Source organism: Callithrix jacchus, chromosome 7 (assembly GCF_049354715.1).
Source record: "Callithrix jacchus isolate 240 chromosome 7, calJac240_pri, whole genome shotgun sequence".
NCBI classification, from domain to species: Eukaryota; Metazoa; Chordata; class Mammalia; order Primates; family Cebidae; genus Callithrix; species Callithrix jacchus.
Genome location: NC_133508.1, coordinates 132,788,063 through 132,806,509, shown reverse-complemented (window position 1 = coordinate 132,806,509; position 18,447 = coordinate 132,788,063). Strand labels below are relative to the sequence as shown.

At 42.4% G+C, this 18,447-nt stretch overlaps 1 protein-coding gene across 3 annotated transcripts in view; it reads right to left on the bottom strand.

The window, feature by feature from the left end:
• SLC44A3 (solute carrier family 44 member 3) overlaps nucleotides 1-14,618 on the bottom strand; it is a 71,890-nt gene extending 57,272 nt beyond the window's left edge. Inside the window, exons 1-5 of one of the 3 annotated variants that reach the window (XM_009001749.4) lie at nucleotides 14,488-14,618; nucleotides 13,907-14,008; nucleotides 10,360-10,502; nucleotides 7,548-7,684; nucleotides 6,624-6,717 (exon numbers count right to left, since the gene is read on the bottom strand). In XM_009001749.4, the coding sequence (XP_008999997.3) occupies nucleotides 6,624-6,717; nucleotides 7,548-7,684; nucleotides 10,360-10,502; nucleotides 13,907-14,008; nucleotides 14,488-14,514 (503 nt within the window). In that variant the 5' untranslated portion in view covers nucleotides 14,515-14,618. Of the gene's footprint in view, nucleotides 1-6,623; nucleotides 6,718-7,547; nucleotides 7,685-10,359; nucleotides 10,503-13,906; nucleotides 14,009-14,241 lie in introns of all 3 variants that reach the window. The other 2 variants (XM_009001752.5, XM_009001750.4) reach the window with 2 other exon arrangements.
• Nucleotides 14,619-18,447: the final 3,829 nt, after the last annotated feature.

The window sequence follows — 18,447 nt, the reverse complement described above, 5'->3', positions numbered from 1 at the left end:
TTGCCCACCTCCCAAAGTGCTAGGATTACAGGTATGAGCCACTGCACCCGGCACCCCAAACTTCTTATGAAGCACAACATAGAACATATGGAAGAATCTTACTCCAGAAGTCTCAATATTACAGAAATAGTTCCTGAGTCACTGGATAGTGATTTAAGTGAAGAGTAATATGAAGGGTGTTTTTTTAAATTATATTTTTGAAGGGGTAATATATTTACGTGGCTTAAATTCCAAAAGGTACAAGAGACCAAATAGCAAGAAATTGCCTTTCCTTGTCCCTGAGCTGCTGTAGTACATTTCCTCACAGGCACCCATTGTTTTTGGTTTCTTGCAAACCATTCTAGAGGCTTTTTTTTTTTAGAGCATATGTAAATATCATAGGAAATTTAAATGAAACTTGCAGCTGAGCTCAAAGATAATAAAAACTATACTCCAAGATGAGATGCCAGACCCCACCATTCAGGGCTTGCCAAAAAAGTGGGAGAAAAGAGGTTAGATTATTCTTAAACCCACACCCATACTGAGAGCATGAAAGAGTTGGAAGTTGATAAGAAGAGGATTTAAAAAAATAAACTTTTAATTTCTGAATAATATTAGAGTTACAAAAAAATGGTCATGACGTAGAGAGTTCCTGTGTATCCTTCACTCACCTTCCCCTAATGTGAACATCTTACATAACCACAGTATGTTTGTGAAAACTGAGATTTAACATTGGCACTAAACTACAGCCTTTATTTTGATTTCACCGTAACATCCTTTTTCTATTCCAGGATCGAATTCAGGATAGCACATGGCATTTAATCGGCATGTCTTCTCTTTGGTCGGGACACTTCGTATTTTTTCGCTGTATTGCCCGAACTGGCCTGAACTCTCCTGAGCTCAATCCATCCTCCTACCTCTGCCTCCCAAAGTGTTGGAATTACAGGTGTGAGCCACTGTGCCTGGCCTGTGACAAGTTTCTTAGTTTTTCCTTGTTTCTCGTGAGGTTGACATTTCTGAATGTATTTTGTAAAATGTCCCTTAATTTGTAGAATTTCTCATGTTTTCTCCTGATTAGACTATGGTTAACAGGTTTTTGGGAGACTGCCACAGAGGTGAGGTGCCTTTCTCATAGAAGCATACCAGGGAACATGGCAACACTGGTGAAGTTAACCTTGATCACCTGGCTAAGGTGGTACCTGCCGAGTTTCTCCAGGTAAAATTGTTATTTTTCTCTTTTCTCTCTCTATTCTTTGGAAATGAGTCACTAAGCCTAGCCCACTCTCAAAGAGAGGGGAATTCCACCTCCCAGAGGAAGAAGTATCTACATATATTATTTGGGATTCTTCTGTTAAGATTTATCCCTTTCACTGGGTACAGTGGCTCATGCCTATAATTCCAGCACTTTGGGAGGCCAAGGCAGGTAGATCACTTGAGCTCAGGAGTTCGAGATCAGCCTGACCAACATGGTGAAACCCTGTCTCTGCCAGAAATACAAAACTTAGCCATGTGTGGTGGCAGGCACCTGTAATCCCAGTTACTCGAGAGGCTGAGGCAGGAGAATTGCTTGAACCTGGGAGGCAGAGGTTGCAGTGAGCTGATATTGTGCCACTGCACTCCAGCCTGGATGACAGAGAGACTCTGTTTCAAAAAAAAAAATTATCGCTTTCCCCCATTTGTTTATTTATTCAATTATTTATTTATGTCAGTATGGCCCCATGGATGTTTATTCTTTTCTTTAGGTTATAATCTGTAATTGTGTTACTCAGTCTATTCCAGTTTTGGCCACTATGAGGCATCTGTGTCCTTTTAACATGACTCATTCTTTTTTCTTTCTTGAGTGCTTCCTTACTTTCCGATGCTACAGGATGATGATACCAGGCATAGCTGTTATTCTCCTTATTCGAGTCCTCCAACCTGCCATTTCTCCAAAGAACCCTTGAAGACCAATAATTAGACACCATGATCTGGGTACTGGGTATGGTTAGGTATTACTGATTCTAGGCCTTATAATCAATCCTAGTATGTAGTTTCAGAATTGCTAACCATTCTACTGTATTGCTTAGGGAATGTTTAAAAAAATGAAACAAACAAAAAAAAAAAAAGAAAAAAACCAATTGTTAACCAGTACCTATGCGGTAAACAAATGGACTATCTGGAGTACAGCGTCTATGTGCAGTTCCTTTTCTCTTTAGCTTACAGTATCTAGTCACGAAGCTGTTTTCCAAAGTTACTCACATCAGCTCCTTATTTGTAATTTAATTTGTCACCCGCTACACTTTATCCTATGATCTCCTAACATCTTGATTTTAATTTTAATTTGCATATAGTAAAATCCACTCTGCACAGGTGATGACAAGCGCAGAGAGTCTTTGGAAGAGCAACTTTGAAGAGCTGAATTTTTTTTTTAACTAGACTTGTCATGTGACTCCATCTTCATTCCCAAAGAGAAGAGGGTGAGGGGTACCATTCTCAAGTCAGATGAGAAGGGTTTCATGGAAAACATAGCTTAGGGAATCACCTGGCTTAAGGTCTGAGCCACCCCAAGAAATCTGGAGAGTGAGCGGCTTTAACAGCAGAGCAGAGAGCTACAGTTGGGGAGTTAAGAGACTCCAGGGCATTTGTCAGGGCAAAGGGTGAGGGCTACCCGAGGTCCAGCTGTGGGTCACATGTGCACAGGCTGCCAATGACTGTGTCTAAGATAGCCATGTAAAAGGCTGTGGGGACCTTGGCAGAAGGAGCTGGAGGTGGCTGCTCTTTGAGTTGGCTAATAAATGCCTCAGGACTGAGGAAGACTTCTCACATGACCAGCCAGAGCACAGATACATTAGACTATGTGGAAGGTGCTGCAGCTGAAAGAGCCCCGAAGAACCCAAAACATGCCCGTGAGAGAAAGAGCTGGCCGGGACGTCTCCCAAGCCCAGAGAACGCTGGTGCTAGTATCAGACAAGTGAATGTATTCCTGTTACCTTTTCCTTCTCTTCACTTTTGCTGCACAAGCCCCTTAGACAAACCCTGTTTTAGCAAGCTGGGAGAGGAAAAATAAACAGAAGAGGAGAGGAGCAGCTGACTTCAGCCTCCTTCCAGGACTGTGGCCTTTCCCACTTGCTCCTCAGCAAAGAGTACAAGGGGCAGAATTTTAAACCTTTAATCAAGTGAGAAGTTTATCATATTGGGCTGAATATTTTTTACTTTTTTAAAAAATTTTTGAGACAGGGTCTTGCTGTGTCACCAAAACTGGAGTGCAGTGGATGACCACAGCTCACTACAACCCCAAACTCCTGGGCTCAAGAGATCTTCCCACCTCAGCTTCAGCTAGGACTATAGTCTAATTTTTAAATTTTTTATAGAGACATGATCTCATTATGTTGTCCAGCTGGTCTTGAACTCCTGGCCTCAGGTGATCCTCCAGCCCTGGCCTCCCAAAATGTTGAGATTGCAGGTATAAGCCACTGTGCCTGGTCTGGGCTGAACATTTTAATTATTGACTTGAAAGTGTCTCTTACAACTTAAGGTGACTCTACGTATTACCTAAAAGTTACTAGAGAAACCCTGGGAACTGCCTGTGTTTTTATTCAGAGGCAAAGAAAACTAGTCCCACTGAATAAATTTAAAGAGACAGAGAAAGACAAAAATTGTTTTCTGACTGTGTCCTGTAAGTAATGCTTGATGTAATGGTTATACAAGCAAATATATACCTATATGTATATATTTGTGTGTTTGTATATATTTATATATACTTACAATATTTATATTTTCCACTTTTTATGCAAAAGACAGTACACTGCACACTGCTCTATTATTTGCTTTTTTTTTTTCTTAATATGCTTCAGAATGTAAGGAATTCCACTTTTTTACTGAGGGAAAATTTATATACAATGACATGCACTGATCTTAAACATAAAATTAGAGACTTTGTTAAATATATACGTCCATCAACTACCACTCCTTTCACAATATAGAATATTTCATTAGCTGGGGTAGGGATGCATCTTTTTTTTTTTTTTTTAAGACAGAGTTTCGCTCTTGTTGCCCATGCTGGAGAGCAATGGCGCAGTCTTGGCTCACTACAACCTCCACCTCCTAGGTTCAAGCGATTCTCCTGCCTCAGCCTCCCAAGTAGCTGAGATTACAGGCACCCGTCACCACGCCCAGCTAATTTTTGTATTTTTAATAAGATGGGGTTTTATTGGCCGGGCTGTTCTCAAACTCCTAACCTTAGGTGATCTGCCCACCTCAGCCTCCCAAAGTGCTGGAATTATAGGCGTGAGGCACTGGGCCTGGCCTGTAGGGATGCATTTTTAGACCATGGCCTGAGGTTTCTTCACCACTTCTGCTTTTCTTCTTCCCATTAGCAAAGCCACTCAAACTTACAGGAAATCATTGGGAGAGCTGCCTGTATATTTACATCATCCTGTATATGGAATTTGGCTGAGCAAACCACACAGTGACATGTACTGGCATCTATGTGGGAGGGAAGAACTAGAATTTACTAGAGGAAAGATATCTACGCCTTTTAGATTCTGAATACATGGGGGACTCAAAATACATTACCATGTTGAACACCAAAGTGCAAAAAGATCTATTTGCTTGTTACCTTCTGCAGTGCTTTTTTACTACTCTTAAAAGCTCATACCTATATCTACAAACTTCTTGATATTCAGCCATTACTCTAAAAGGATATGTTATACCTCACATGATCGACAGGGGAGGAAGAAACAATCAGTTCAGTCAAAAAGAGGTATTTAGAAAATGTTCTTTGGCCCTATAGCCACCCTTCTCAGGTTTTCCAGCTTTTCTATCCTGGCACTGCTCTTCCATGATAAATATGATCACCTTACACAAACACTTGCTTGTGCAGGAAAAGGGAATGGAGCCCTTGAGGCTGTTTCTCTCTCTGTGTCCAAGAAAGGTCACTCAGTCAAGGGTTTTGTCTTTACTTGAAAAGTCAATATTGGAAACATTTGCATTTAGGGTGAAAAGGACTAGAGGACCAGCATAGACATGGTGCTATTACTACACATGGCATGGGACTTTTTCTGCCAGCTCTATGTGAGTCTAGGAAGGCCACTCAGCAGGCAAAATGACACCAAGTCTTTACTCAAACATAGACGCTGCTTGGGTTTGAATGCCAGCTTTTCCATTTGCTGGGTGTGTGACCTTAAACCTCTCTCTGCATCAGTTTTCTCAGCTGTAAGATAGGGATGAAAATAATACCTACAACGTAGACATTTTCTGAGGCCCAAATTAAGTTAATCCATGTTAAGGGCTTAGAAAAGTATCAAAAACTCAATAAATGTTTGCTATTATCATCATAAGCATCAAGATATAAGCTTCCTGTGGAATTACAGTTGCCATCCCATTTTATAGTAAGAGGAGAGTTTATCCAACTCCGGTTAATCACAACCTTAAAAATTCCACTCTCTTTCAATTCTGTCTGTAGATAGAGTTACAAATTGTGTTCTTAAAAAAAAAAAACAAAAACCTCTTTCTCCAAGTGCTAGATAATTTTCCTGCCATCTACTACTAAAACATTCTAGTTTTTTTTTAAACTGGGTTCAGTATATTTCATTGAGATGTGTTTATGATACCTTACAATTAGCAGAATTTTAAAAATAAGATATTATAGAAGAATGCAATGAGTATTCTCCTAAGCAAATAATTCTCGCCTCCTTCAATTACAACATGGAGCATTTATTTCAGAAAAGAATATCACAAAATGGCTATGTTCTGCCTCTGATGTGATTAAAACCTACTCAGGCCTTTTTGTGTTTGTGTGAGCACCTGCTAGTTCAGCATTTTTCTAGCTTAACTCGCAACCAGTTAGAAGACTATGAAATACATAATTTTTTAAAAAGGCAACAGAATAGTAACTAATAGTGTGAGTCATATGTAATAAGGGTAAATCTTGTTTTGTGAGATTTCAAGTTTTGTTTCATATATGTAAGTATGTACGAAGGTAGGTGTGTACTGGAGTTGGGATGTAATAAATTCCTTACTGTAAGTCCCAATCCAGACTTCAATAAACATCATCCTAGAGGACTGGCATAATGCTTTGTTTTAATTAAATCATCCTACCACATGCCAGATAGTACACTAATTTATAGGAGTGAGTAAAACCTTGCAAGGAGCCCACCAAGTGTACTCTTGATAAGAACCCATGCTTTCTGTTTTCACTGAGAAGAAAGGTATGGTGATCACTGGCCTTGCCCACCTGGTCTGTTTCTTATGAAGATACCTAGAGCAATAAAAACTAACCAAGTCTGATTGTCATAAAAAGGCAAAATGTATTAGTTACTTTGCAATAAATAGTTGGAGTAGAAAAAAATACACACTAATTTATAAAATCACCTTGTTAGTAATAATTCATGTTACTTCTTGCTAGCTCTAGTGTTCTTTGAAGATTATGTGTATTTTTATTGTTTGCTGAGTTTTCTCCTTATTTAGCCTAATCCACTGTCCAGAGGCGTACTGCAGATAGTCCCTCCATGCTTTTATCCCTGGCCTCCTCTAGATTTTAAGCTCCCTGCAGGCAGGGGCTCTTCTGATATCTCCTTCCCACAATGCCTAGAAGAGTAACAGATGCACACCAAATACCCAGTAACTTTTGTTGAGGGTTAAGGAAAAAGTATGGAAGCTTTTACCTTGGAGGAACCGGTAGCCTGGGGCACAGTGAGTCTGCATTCGGACTGTGGGTGTAGTTGAAGGAATTCAAACTATAAACACACAGGAAAGACCCTGGAAGCAGAACATACAGACATTATATCATCTTCCCAGCTGAGTCAGTAAGGAAACTAGTCATGTTACCAAACCAGAAAGGAGAAAGAATCAACTACTAGGTCTATGGGTGACAGAAACACAAAAAAGAATAGGCATATAATCTGAGGTCTAGTGAGGGCCTCCCTTACTTTCTCTTTAGAATCCCAAATTCAAAACTAAAAGTATATGATTGGTCCTAAAATACTCTGAAGCATATTTGAAAATGATGTAGAACGTTGATAGTTTAAACCTAGCTTTGCAAATAATTTTTGAAAATCTGGCAAACCATTTCTTAGGCAGATAAAATTCTGAACAGTGGACCCAGCACAAGGTACTTTAGTTATACAAATGCTTTTGGTACAACTTATGATACCCGACTGCTTAGTGGAAGGATCTATTGGCCTTGATAATCTCACGAAAGGACCTACTTGTCAGCAATTCAGCCCACAGCCTGCACATACATCTCTAGGACTAGATGTGCCCACGTGCCTGGAGCTCCCTGACTTCCTCCTGACCCTGCCATTGGGTCCCAAATGTGGGCTGTCTCCTCTCTCTCTCTATGGATGACCATTCCCCTGAAGTGGCAGGGAGCATGTGTGAAACAGTCAGATAAATCTGGATAGAACCAAAATAACCTGAACAGCGCAAGAGAAAATGCTTACGGCCTTTTCCACACAAGAGGAAGCACTCACAAGGAAGTAAATCTTCCAGCTTTCCAGAGAAAGCAGGGTCAGGATAAATGATCTCATCTGGGTCCCCACAGCTTACTCCACCAAGGGGAAAAGACTGAACCAGGTCTCAGTGCCTACCACTGGTGTTTGCAAAGAGCTGGACCTCTTCCAGGGAGTCAAGCTGCTCTTCAGGGCAGTGGGATACGCAGAGGGCTGTGCGGTCAAGCCGCACACCTTTGACTTCCAGGTTGCAGGAATTCATAAAGAACACGTGTCTAGGAGACAGATGAAACAGAAGAATGTGTTAGAGCATTGCCTCTTACTGGGCTTAATTGTGGGCCTTAAAAATATCCACATGCTATCAAATGCAGGGGTCTCCCAGGCACACTTTCATAATTAAATGTGTCAGCATAACTGAACATTTATCATGCTTACTGGTGGTCATCCATGAGGCTGTGCAGCTTGGAAACTGTCCACAAATGGTAACAAAGCTTTATTTCTCCAGATTTAGTGTTTTCTAGGGGATAACACTAGGGAGTTACCTGAGAAAATCTGAGGAAGAGAAGCCATTAATTAAACTGCCTGTGAATTGGTAGATCAGGCCAATGCACACACTATTCAATGGACTCCATGGAGAACACATTTGTACCCAAGACTGTTCAAATATACTTCAGAAAATAACTGAACACAGGGAAGTGAGAAGTGGAAAGGAGGGGGCCGAGGCTGGGAACTAAAGGCTTGTCTTTCCCCTTTTCTCCCAGGTTGAGAGCCAGGAGGCTCAGAAGAGCCCTCCCACAGCTCCCCAGGGACAGGATAGAGGGGGCACAAGAACGAAAGTGGAGTCGCCATCAGCAGGTTATGCACTAGCAGCCACAGCTTCCGGATTCCTGCCAGGCACTTATCCAGGCTCTGAGAACTCAGGAATGGCAGAGGAAGACCCCATAGGCTGCCCTCTATGGGAGAGACCTTGAGAAGGCGTCCCAGAAGGTGTTTTCTCCTCCTATTGGGCATGGAAGAAAGGTGGTGCAAGAGGAGATGAGAAACAGATTTCCTGTGTGTATGATCTATGTATTTTTGAAAAAGTTTAAAAAGTGTGTTAAAATATACATAAAATTTACCATCTGAACCTTTCTTTTTTTTGAGACAGAGTTTCGCTCTGTTGCCAGGCACCAGGCTGGAAAGCAGTGGTGCAATCTCTGCTCACAGCAACCTCCGTCGCCCAGGTTCAAGCAATTCTCCTGCCTCAGCCTCCCGAGTAGCTGGGACTACAGGCGCACACCACCAGGCCCAGCTAATTTTTGTATTTTTAGTAGAAACAGGGTTTTACCATGTTGGCCAGGATGGTCTCGATCTCTTGACCTCATGATCTGCTGGCCTCGGCCTCCCAAAGTGTTGGCATTACAGGCATGAGCCACCACGCGTGGCCACCATCTGAACCTTTCCAAGTGTCCAGTGACATGAATACATTCACATTGTTGGGCTATCATCACCATCCATTCACAGAACTCATTTTCCAAAACTGAAATCTGTACCTGTTAAACAAGAAGTTCCCACCTGCCTTTCCTCCAGCCCTTGGCAATCTCCATGTCACGTTCCCTTTCTAGGAATTTGACTACTTTACATATCTGATATAAGTGGAATCATGCAATGTTTGTGTTTTTGTGACTGGTTTTTTTACTTGGTATGATAACCTCAAGGTTCATCCATGTTATAGTATGTGTCCGAATTTCCTTCCTTTTCAATATTTCATTGTAATGTACAAATCACATTTTCATCATCCATTCAACCACTGATGGACACTTGAGTTGCTTCTACCTTTTGGCTTTTGAGAATAGTGAATGCATACTCACTTGAGTTGCTTCTACCTTTTGGCTTTTGAGAATAGTGAATGCATACTCACTTGAGTTGCTTCTACCTTTTGGCTTTTGAGAATAGTGAATGCATACTCACTTCAATCAGGAATGACTGTTTCTTGACACTGCATTATGAACACAACGTGAAATGGGAGCACATGGGCATCTAAGTCGCCCTCCCCCTTTCTGTCTTCTTTGTAAGTGGCTCTACAAGTGCAGGAGAAAATGCCACCTAAACAATCCATGCCCAGAAATGGCAAGAGTCCCCTTGGGAGCAACACTCAGGAGGATAAGAACCTGAGTCTAGGATTTGTATTTGGTGACCCCAAATTTACATCCAAGATTTGTTTAGATCCTTAGTTTTTCTCTCCTAGGAGCTACTTTTATTCTTGAGTCCTAAAAATCGCCCCCCCCCCCTTTTTTTGTTCTGGTATATGAAGCAAGAGCTAAAATCTTAAAAATTCTTACAAGGCACTCTCCATCTTAGAAGCTCATAGTCAGGGATTTTTCTCCCCTCCACGGGATTCCCATCCCTTTGCTCCCCTTTCTGTTTCCCAGTGAGAGCTGGGGTGGGGAAGTAGGGGAAAGAAGGCACCACAGTGCTACAGCTGAGAGTGTAGCCTGGGGCAGGGGTGGGACACAGGTCCCCAGCGTTCTGTGGGTTCAGGCATTTCCACATAGAAACAACACGTGGATGATGTAGGGTTCAAATATACGATTGGTAACATGATTATAATACATGATGAGAATAGCAGCAATTAATGTTTGTTACACCTTAGCTTATGCAGTGTCTCATGGATCCTTAACCCTGTGAAGTAGGTATTATAACTAGTTGAGAGAGATGAAAACTAGGCTTTGAGAAGTTAAGTACTCTGCCCAAGATCACACAGTGGAAAAGCAGCATGGGCCGCATTTGAACTTAGGACTGCTGATTCTACAACTTGTACTGTTACTCCTACTATACACACAGCCTCCCGTTTTATGAAATAGGCTGACAGGGTTTTGAATGGGAAAAATTTTCAGGCTTTAAATGGTGAATTTCACAAAGTTTTGAGGCGCAGCTCCTCTACAGACTGGGGACTTACTTAGATACTTACTTTTTTAGGGTCATGTCCTGCCCTGAAAGAGGAGCCCCTTCCACGGGGGAGTTCTTCTTGCCACACACGTTGCCAAAGCTGTCATAGCCGAAGAGGAGTCTTCCTGCAGCTCCAGCCACCACTGAGTAGCCCATGATAAACACCTGGCAGATTGCAGGGCGTATGAGAGCCTGACCGAAGGGCCCTGTGCACAGTGCCCCACCCCCCTGCACATGCTGATGTGAAATGGAGCCTGCTGAGACCTGAAGCTCTCCAGCACAACAGCCCTTCACTGCCGCAGCAGCAGCGTCCACAACTCCAATCTATCAGCATCCTGCTCTTCTGATACTTGTAAGTTTAGGGAGAGAGGATTCTAATCCACTGAAACAGATTCCTCTCCGTTTTAAGACCTCTGTACTTTTTCCTTAAGAGTCTGTCATTTTTCTTTTTGGTCTAACTTCAGTGGGAGGACTCAATTTTTTTTCCCCCTTGAGGTTCTTACTTTATTTAAGTGCTTCAGGGCTAGGCTAATTCTTTCTCTGAGGTGTTTTTTGTTTGTTTGTTTTTTGTTTACTACTACTTTTTGTTTTTCTTTTCTTACTTTTAGGGGATTCTGCAGAAGCAATACAGTTGATAGGTACTGAAATACTGTTCACAAGTCTGCAAATAGTGCTTTGGAATAACTGCTTAAGACACAAAATAAAGAACCATAGGAATTCTATTGGACAAGAACATCTTGAGAGCTATCATCATTTTTATCCATTTTCATAGTGAATGTGGAGTATTTGAAATTTCAGCCCAAACAACTGTGCCCTTAATACATACTGACAGGCTCACCACCAAGACTGAATATGTATCTTCCCATAATACAAACTTAATAAGTTTCCCAGTATTGTATACAATATATAGGAAGCCATTTAATACTCCATATTGACAAGTTCATTGCAGGAGAGAGAATATAATACACCATTCATTAATATTCAGCATTGACACCTTATGCTACCATCGTACATTGTCCTAAATTCAAATACCTTCCAGATATTTTACACTCATTATTAACTTAGAAATTAAATAACAAACATTCTTCAAGTGCCCAGTGTGTGCCTGAGATGTTGTTACTGGGAGACACAGAATGACCAGAACCTACTCCTTGCCCTCAAGGAACCCAGCCTAGAAGACAAGCAGGACTTTCTGGCTGCAGACCTCCTGGGGAAGGAGGCTCCCTGTCCTTCCCCACTCTCCAAGATCCTCCTAAGTCTAACTGGTCAGATTCTAGAATGAGTAGGTCACAGACTCTGTCACTCACCCTTTACCTAAGGCTGTGGATGTAGGTGTGACTCTGTGTGCCCACGTGCCTTGACATGCTTGTCCCCTGTCCTTTGAGTTGGAATGTAGTAAGGTCTTGACTGTGTTTGAATTTAGGGGGAGGAGAGGGGTCATGTGCTTTTGCCTAGCTCACTAGTGATCTAACAACAAAGTGATGTTTTCCATTTATTATTGTTCTTTCCCTTGGAAAGCCTGTGGTGAAGAATGGAAAGTTTTTCTGGGTGGGGAGAGATGGGAGTAGGATTTGAGTATTCCTGAGTCCCTGCGAATACAACTTTATTATTATTATTATTATTAATTATTTTTATGTTCTGTAGAGATAGGGTCTCAATTGATTGCCCAGGCTGGTCTTGAACTCCTGGCAACAAGGGATCTTCCTGCCTCAGACTTCCAAAAAACTACTACCATAAACCTTTATTGTCCTAATTTCAAACATGCAATTGCGATTCCATATGAGAGGTGATGTAGGAGGTATGTACACTGCTCTGGTGGAGCCACGAAGGTGGTCACCATCAACCGTGTCTGCAAAATCAGGAAAATGGAATCTCGAGAGACACATGGAATCTTTGAGACTTTGTTCCTTATGTTTAATGCAAATATAAACACAGGCTAGTGCTGCATCTGCAGGACCATCCCTGCTTATAATTTCAGCTCCTTCCCCCAAGCCTTTGTCTAGCCCTAACTCAGGGCAGCACCATCAATAGTAATCCTTTTCAGCACATCACCAGTCAGGACATCTGCCACAAGACCTGAAAGCTGAACAACAGAGGCAGAAAAAGAAACAAAATAAAACAAAACACTCCTTGCTTTGTTTTAAATACCTGTGACTAAAAACTGTTGTCTAACATTCTTGTCTACTTTATCCTTTCTGTCTGGTTACAAATTTTTTTAAAACTTCAATAAAAATATGCATCTTAAATGGGGGGAAAAAAAAAGCCAGTGAGCTAAGAAAGGATTCTGATTCTTAAAACAGAATGCTATAGTGAGAACTTGGACATATTAAAATCTTCAGACTTATTTGGCTGTGATAGGTAATCTACAAAGCCTTTTCCCAGGATTCTCAGTTGTGGGGCTGAGAGTTTGGTAGTGAGGTCCTAGGTTGAAGCTGTGGAGGGGCTAAGGCAGATCATTAAATCACAGTAACAGCTTGAGGTCAAAGCTGCCGGGCACAAGGCAGGCCAGCTGCTCCCTACGTTTATACAACAGCAGTCTTAGAGAAAAACACCAGCCATCTGTGAAGTTAAGCAGAAGGTATCCTAGGTGCACTGTCTCTCTGTTCTTAGCGGAGAGTTCCAAGGTAAGCAACAAAGCTCGTCTGATGAAGTGTTTCAGGCCTAACCTTCCACTGTGCCTGGAACCAAGTCTGTCTATGTGAAATGGGTCACAAGTCAACAAATGCCTTTCTTACTTGGAAAGAGGAACAAACATGGTATTTTATGGTCTATTCACATGGAATTCTTTGCAACAAAGGTAATTACGATCTGATAGTTATTATCCTGCTCTATAAATTAATCATTTACCATGCAGCAAACAGCACGCCTCAGCCTGGCATGGATGATTTCATGAAACTGGCCTTTGAAAATGTCAGGTGAGACTTTTTCTGCTGTTACCTACAACTCTAAAATAAGTATACAAGCAGCAAGATTCGACTTCCAACAGACTCTCTCAGGATTAAAACCGCACAGTGTGATGGGGTTTGCCAGCAATCATACATACCTGGAAACTAGTGTAGGAAAAATTCCTTATTAGCTATGGCTAACAGTATTGGCTACTAAACACAACATATCGTGTGTGTGTGTGTGTGTGTGTGTGTGTGTGTGTGTGATGTTCAGCTAAAGGAAATGCAATTTATTTCTAGGCTTACCCTGGCTTTTCCTTTGTTAAAGGTGCACCAACAGCTTGAGGAATATTTGATTTGGGAGTGTGGCAGGTGGTAAAAGAACGGCTTAGTAAATTCGTATAGCAAGAGGAGACACATTGGCCTTACTAAATAAGGATCGCATTGTAAACTGTTAATTCCCATTTCCTAATGGAGTCACCTCTTAGAACATGGCCTGGAGCAAAAAGACAGTTTTTCTAGCAAGTCTAGGATAAGAATTCTCCCGACTACTAACTGGTGTTTGTTGTGGGTTAATGGCAGCAGTCTCTCACTGCAGCAACTACGATTTACATTTGGGACAGAGTTATTTCCAGACACGCACACACACACTGGCCTCCTTCCTTGCCAAGCACCCACACTTACCGAACCAGTCCAAAAGAGAAAGAACAGGAACAACCATGCCGTATCTGTGCGTTTCCTGTAAATCTGGGGTCGCCACTCCCTACGGGCTCCTTCTGCAGAAACCTTCCAGAAAAAGGGACAGTTGCGAAAAAAGATAAACAAGTGGACTCAACCTGGAAACTGAACCCAAATCTACTCGAAGAGTGCTCAAAGTAACCAATCTTTCTCTATTTTTAAAATTAGGTTTTTGTTGTTTTTTTGTTTTTTTTCTTCCCCGTGACCACCTGAAGCTCTTTCACGTGAAACACCTGCTGTGTGCGGGGCGGATGTTAAGCCCCCAGCCGCCAAGTGCTCACCTGGAGGTGCACCTGAGGGTGGCCCCAAGTTCGTGCCTCGCGGCCCGGGTCTTCCCGGCCTCCGCTCGGGCACCGGAGCAGGGTCCAGGGTCCTCCCCGCCAGATGGCCCCAGAGTACTAGGCGGGGGCGGGATTCTAGAGACGCGGGAAAGGCGGAAGAGTCCCAGAGGGGCAGGTGCGTGCAGGAGGGGGACCCGACCCTTTCCCGGGACTCTTCCCCCGAGGGCCGAGGCTGCGGGCGCTTACCAGGTACTCGGCCCCGGAGCAGGGCATCGCGCGCTCGCCGGCGGGGGCGGTGACTGGGAGCCGCCGCCGTCCCGCGTACGAGGAGACGCAGCGCCCGCGAGCCGGGGCCGGAGCCGGGGCCGGGGAGGGGCGAGCAGAGCGCAGCGCCGCCTCCCGTTCGCCTCTGCACCTGGCCCGGCGGCCGCGGGCGCCGATGTCCACTGGGTCAGCCTCTCCCCTGCATGGGGTCCTGCCCTGGTGGGAGGAAGAGGCTCAGACCCTTCCCTGTCATCTCGCCTCTACCGCCTCGCGGCCGCGGCTCCCAAGATGTGCACCTCGAAGACTGAAGATGAGCCGGCGCCGCCGCGACCTGGGGCAGGTGGTCGGCCTCTGCCGTAGGCTAGAAGTCGAAAGTCTCAGCAGATCCCTTCTGAGGGCCGAGCGACAGTGTAGTGGTGTATTCTACATAGCAAACAGGTGAGCAGCATTTACTGTGTGCCGGGCGGATTCTGTTCTGTCATTGTCATTCCTAATCTACGGAGGAGGGAAACTGAGGCACGGCCAGCGATGATGCAGCTTGTTCGAGGAGAGAGTAAGCTGCGGAAGCAGGAGTCGAACCCACACACTCCAGGAGATCGGCGCTCTCGAGGTGGTTTACTCTGACTTCTCTCCCACTTTGTCTTAGGACAATCATTCCCTGACTTCGCAGTTGAAACGGTAGCGTCCACTGAAGCGACTGCTGGGGCAGTTTACCAGGTAATATCGGACCAGCAAGCACAAAAGCTCTGGGGGTGAGGAATTTAAAAAACAAAAAAAAACCTGCCGACCCACCTCTCCCCACCTCCTCCCAATCCAGCCTCTACCCTTCCCCCTGCCACTCTCAGGGCTGCTAGGTTAATTGCTTCCTTTAGGTGCTGCTTCTACCTAAGGGTAGAAACCTGACTGCAGGGAAGATCTGGCAAAGTGGCAGAAACTGGGAGTGATAGACAGTGGTTCTCTGGTGCACGTGACTTCCTTCTGGGCTAACACCACCCTCCCACTCCAAACTCACTGGGCCTTCCTGGATGCATGTTTATCAGACAGAGTAGGTGAAACTCCAGGTGGTCTAGATCTAGAGCCCATACTTAGAACTGTACTTAAAGATTTCATGCTGCCTCCCAAATAGAGCAGGAATTACAATAAATGTAAGTGGGTTACACTTACCAATTACAAAAAGAACAGCCTTTCAAAGTGAATGAAAACAAGGGATTCAGCAATATGTTTTCTACAAGAAACTTGTTTAAAACAAATAGACGCTGAAAGGTTAAAACTAAAAAGATATAGCACAAACATGAACCACAGAAAGCTCAGGTAGTAATTTTAAAACCTGACACAAGTTAAGATAAAAAGTTCATCAGGGAACTCATAAATGTGCCTAACAATGCATCTTTAATATTTATTAAGCAGCAGCTAACAGAAGTTTAGGCAGAAACAGATAAATCAAAATTATAGTTGGAGATTTTTAACTAGCCAATAGATCAAGTAGACAGTAGATACTTCCTCTCCTCTCCCAACACACATACACACAGAAAACAAATATAGAAGGTCTGGACAATATAATTAATAAACTCGAGCCATTAGATATTTACAACTCATAGACATTTCCATCAAACAGTGAATACGTGTTCTTTCTCTTTTCAGGTACATGTGAAACATTAAAGCAAAAACATAAACTGTGTATTAGATCTTAAAGGAAGGCTCAATAAATTTCGCAGTACAATAAAATTAGAAGTAATGAATAAAAATATGTGTGGTGGATAGATTTTAAGGTCCGTATGATTTCTGCCTGCTGGTGTTTACACCCTTATGTAGTTCCCTTCTTTGGAAGTAGGTAGTACCTGTACCTTTTAACCAATTATGATGGTTGATTTTATGTATCCTTTTGAATAGGTCAGTCACAGGGTATCCAGATATGTGGTCAAACATTATTCTGGGTGTTTCTGTGAGGCTGTTTTTGGATGAGATTAGCATTTAAATTGGTGGATTGAGTAAAGTGGTTTTCCCTCCCTAATGTGTGTGGGCCTCATCCGATCAGTTGAAGGCCTGAATAGAACAAAAGGCTAACTCCACTCCCCTAGTAGGCGGATTATCCTGCCTGATGGCCTTAGAGCTGGGATATTGGCTCTCGGTGTACAGCATCCTACTGGCCTTTGGACTTGGACTTTTCCTGGGTTCTATAGCAGCTTCCAGCCTTTGGACTTAAATTGGAATATTGGTTTTGCAGGTTTTGGACTTGCCAGCCTCCATAATCCCATGAGTCAATTCATTATAATAAATCTCTTTATAATATCTATCTATCTATTATCCATCTGTCCATCCTATTGGCTCTGCTTCTCTAGAGATCCCTAATACACCAAAAGAATACAGTGAATGTGATGGAAAGTCATTTCCATGATTACATGACATTAAGAAAGAAAGAGAACCCAGTTAGATTGTGCCCAGACTCCTGACCAACAGAAACTACAAGATAATAAATGTGTGTTGTTTTAAGTCACTGCATTCCTGGTAATTTTTCATGTACAATAAATAATACAGCAGATATATTTGTTCATTCTTGCACTACTATAGAGAAATACCTGAGACTGGGTAATTTATAAAGAAAAGAGTTTTAATTGGCTCACGGTTCTGCAGACTATACAGGAAGCTTTGTGGCTTCTGTTTCTGGGGAGGCCTCAGGAAACTTACAATCATGGTGGACAGTGAAGGGGAAGCAGGCATGTCTTACATGGCTGGAGCAGGAGAGAGAGAGATGGGGAGGCACTACACATTTTAAATGACCAGATCCCACAATAACTCGCTATCATGAGAACAGCACTGAGGGGATGGTTCTAACCCATTCTTGAGAACTCAGCCCCTATGATCCAATCACCTCCCGCCAAGCCCAACCTTCAATACTGGGGATTACAATTTGACGTGAAATTTGTGTGGAGACAGACCCAAACCATATCAGCAAAAAACAAAACCCCACAAGCAGAAACCAAAAAATACCCCAAACCTCATTTGGAAACCAAGTAACATCTTACCAGACAACGTCCTTGAGTCATAAAGGAAATTAAGAAATATTTGAAATTGAATATTCATAAAAATTCTACATGTCAAATTGGGACACAACTTAAATGCCAGTTAGATGGAAATGTATGGTTATATTTATCAGGAAACAAAAGGTTATAAAGAAAGTAGCTAAGCATTCAACATAAGAAGCAACCGCATACGCAGTGAAACAAGAAGAAAGGCAATAATAAAGATATGGGCAGAAGTCAGTGACACAGAAAAGTGGAGAAGATGAATAAAACAGAAGTCAGTCCCATGGAAAAGATCAAGAAGACCAAACTGGCAAGACTGTTCAGGAGAAAAGAGGAAAGACGCAAATAAAATAAGACAGAATGATGGAGGAAATAACAAAAGATCTTAAAACATTTAAAAAGTGTTATGAACCCTAATATATGTAAACCTAGATAAAATGGATATGTTCCTAAAAATATAAAATGCAGTAATTGCTATAAGAAGAAATAGAGAATTTGAATAAACCACGAAGTGTTAAGTAAATTGAAATGGCAGCCAAATATCTCTCCTAAACTCTCCTCACCCCAGCTCAGATCTAGAGGCTTTTTCTATATTATAGATATTAACTTTTAAGAAACAGTTAATTTCTATAATATACAAGTTGCACCAAAAATAGAAATAGAGCAAAAGTTGCTCAGGTCATTTTATGAGGCCAGCATCAAACTGATACCAAAATGAAATAAAGATTGTACAGGAGAAAAAGAAAAGGAAGAAAGAACGATTACACTTGTAACCTAAGATGTCATTTCAAATAACTTTATTGTTTGCTTTAAAAAATCCAGTTTTAGGAATTTCCAAAAGATCTATTTATTAGAGAATAGGCTAACAACTGGATAATAGCTGTCAGCAGGACAATACATAGATCGCTCAACCGGGTTA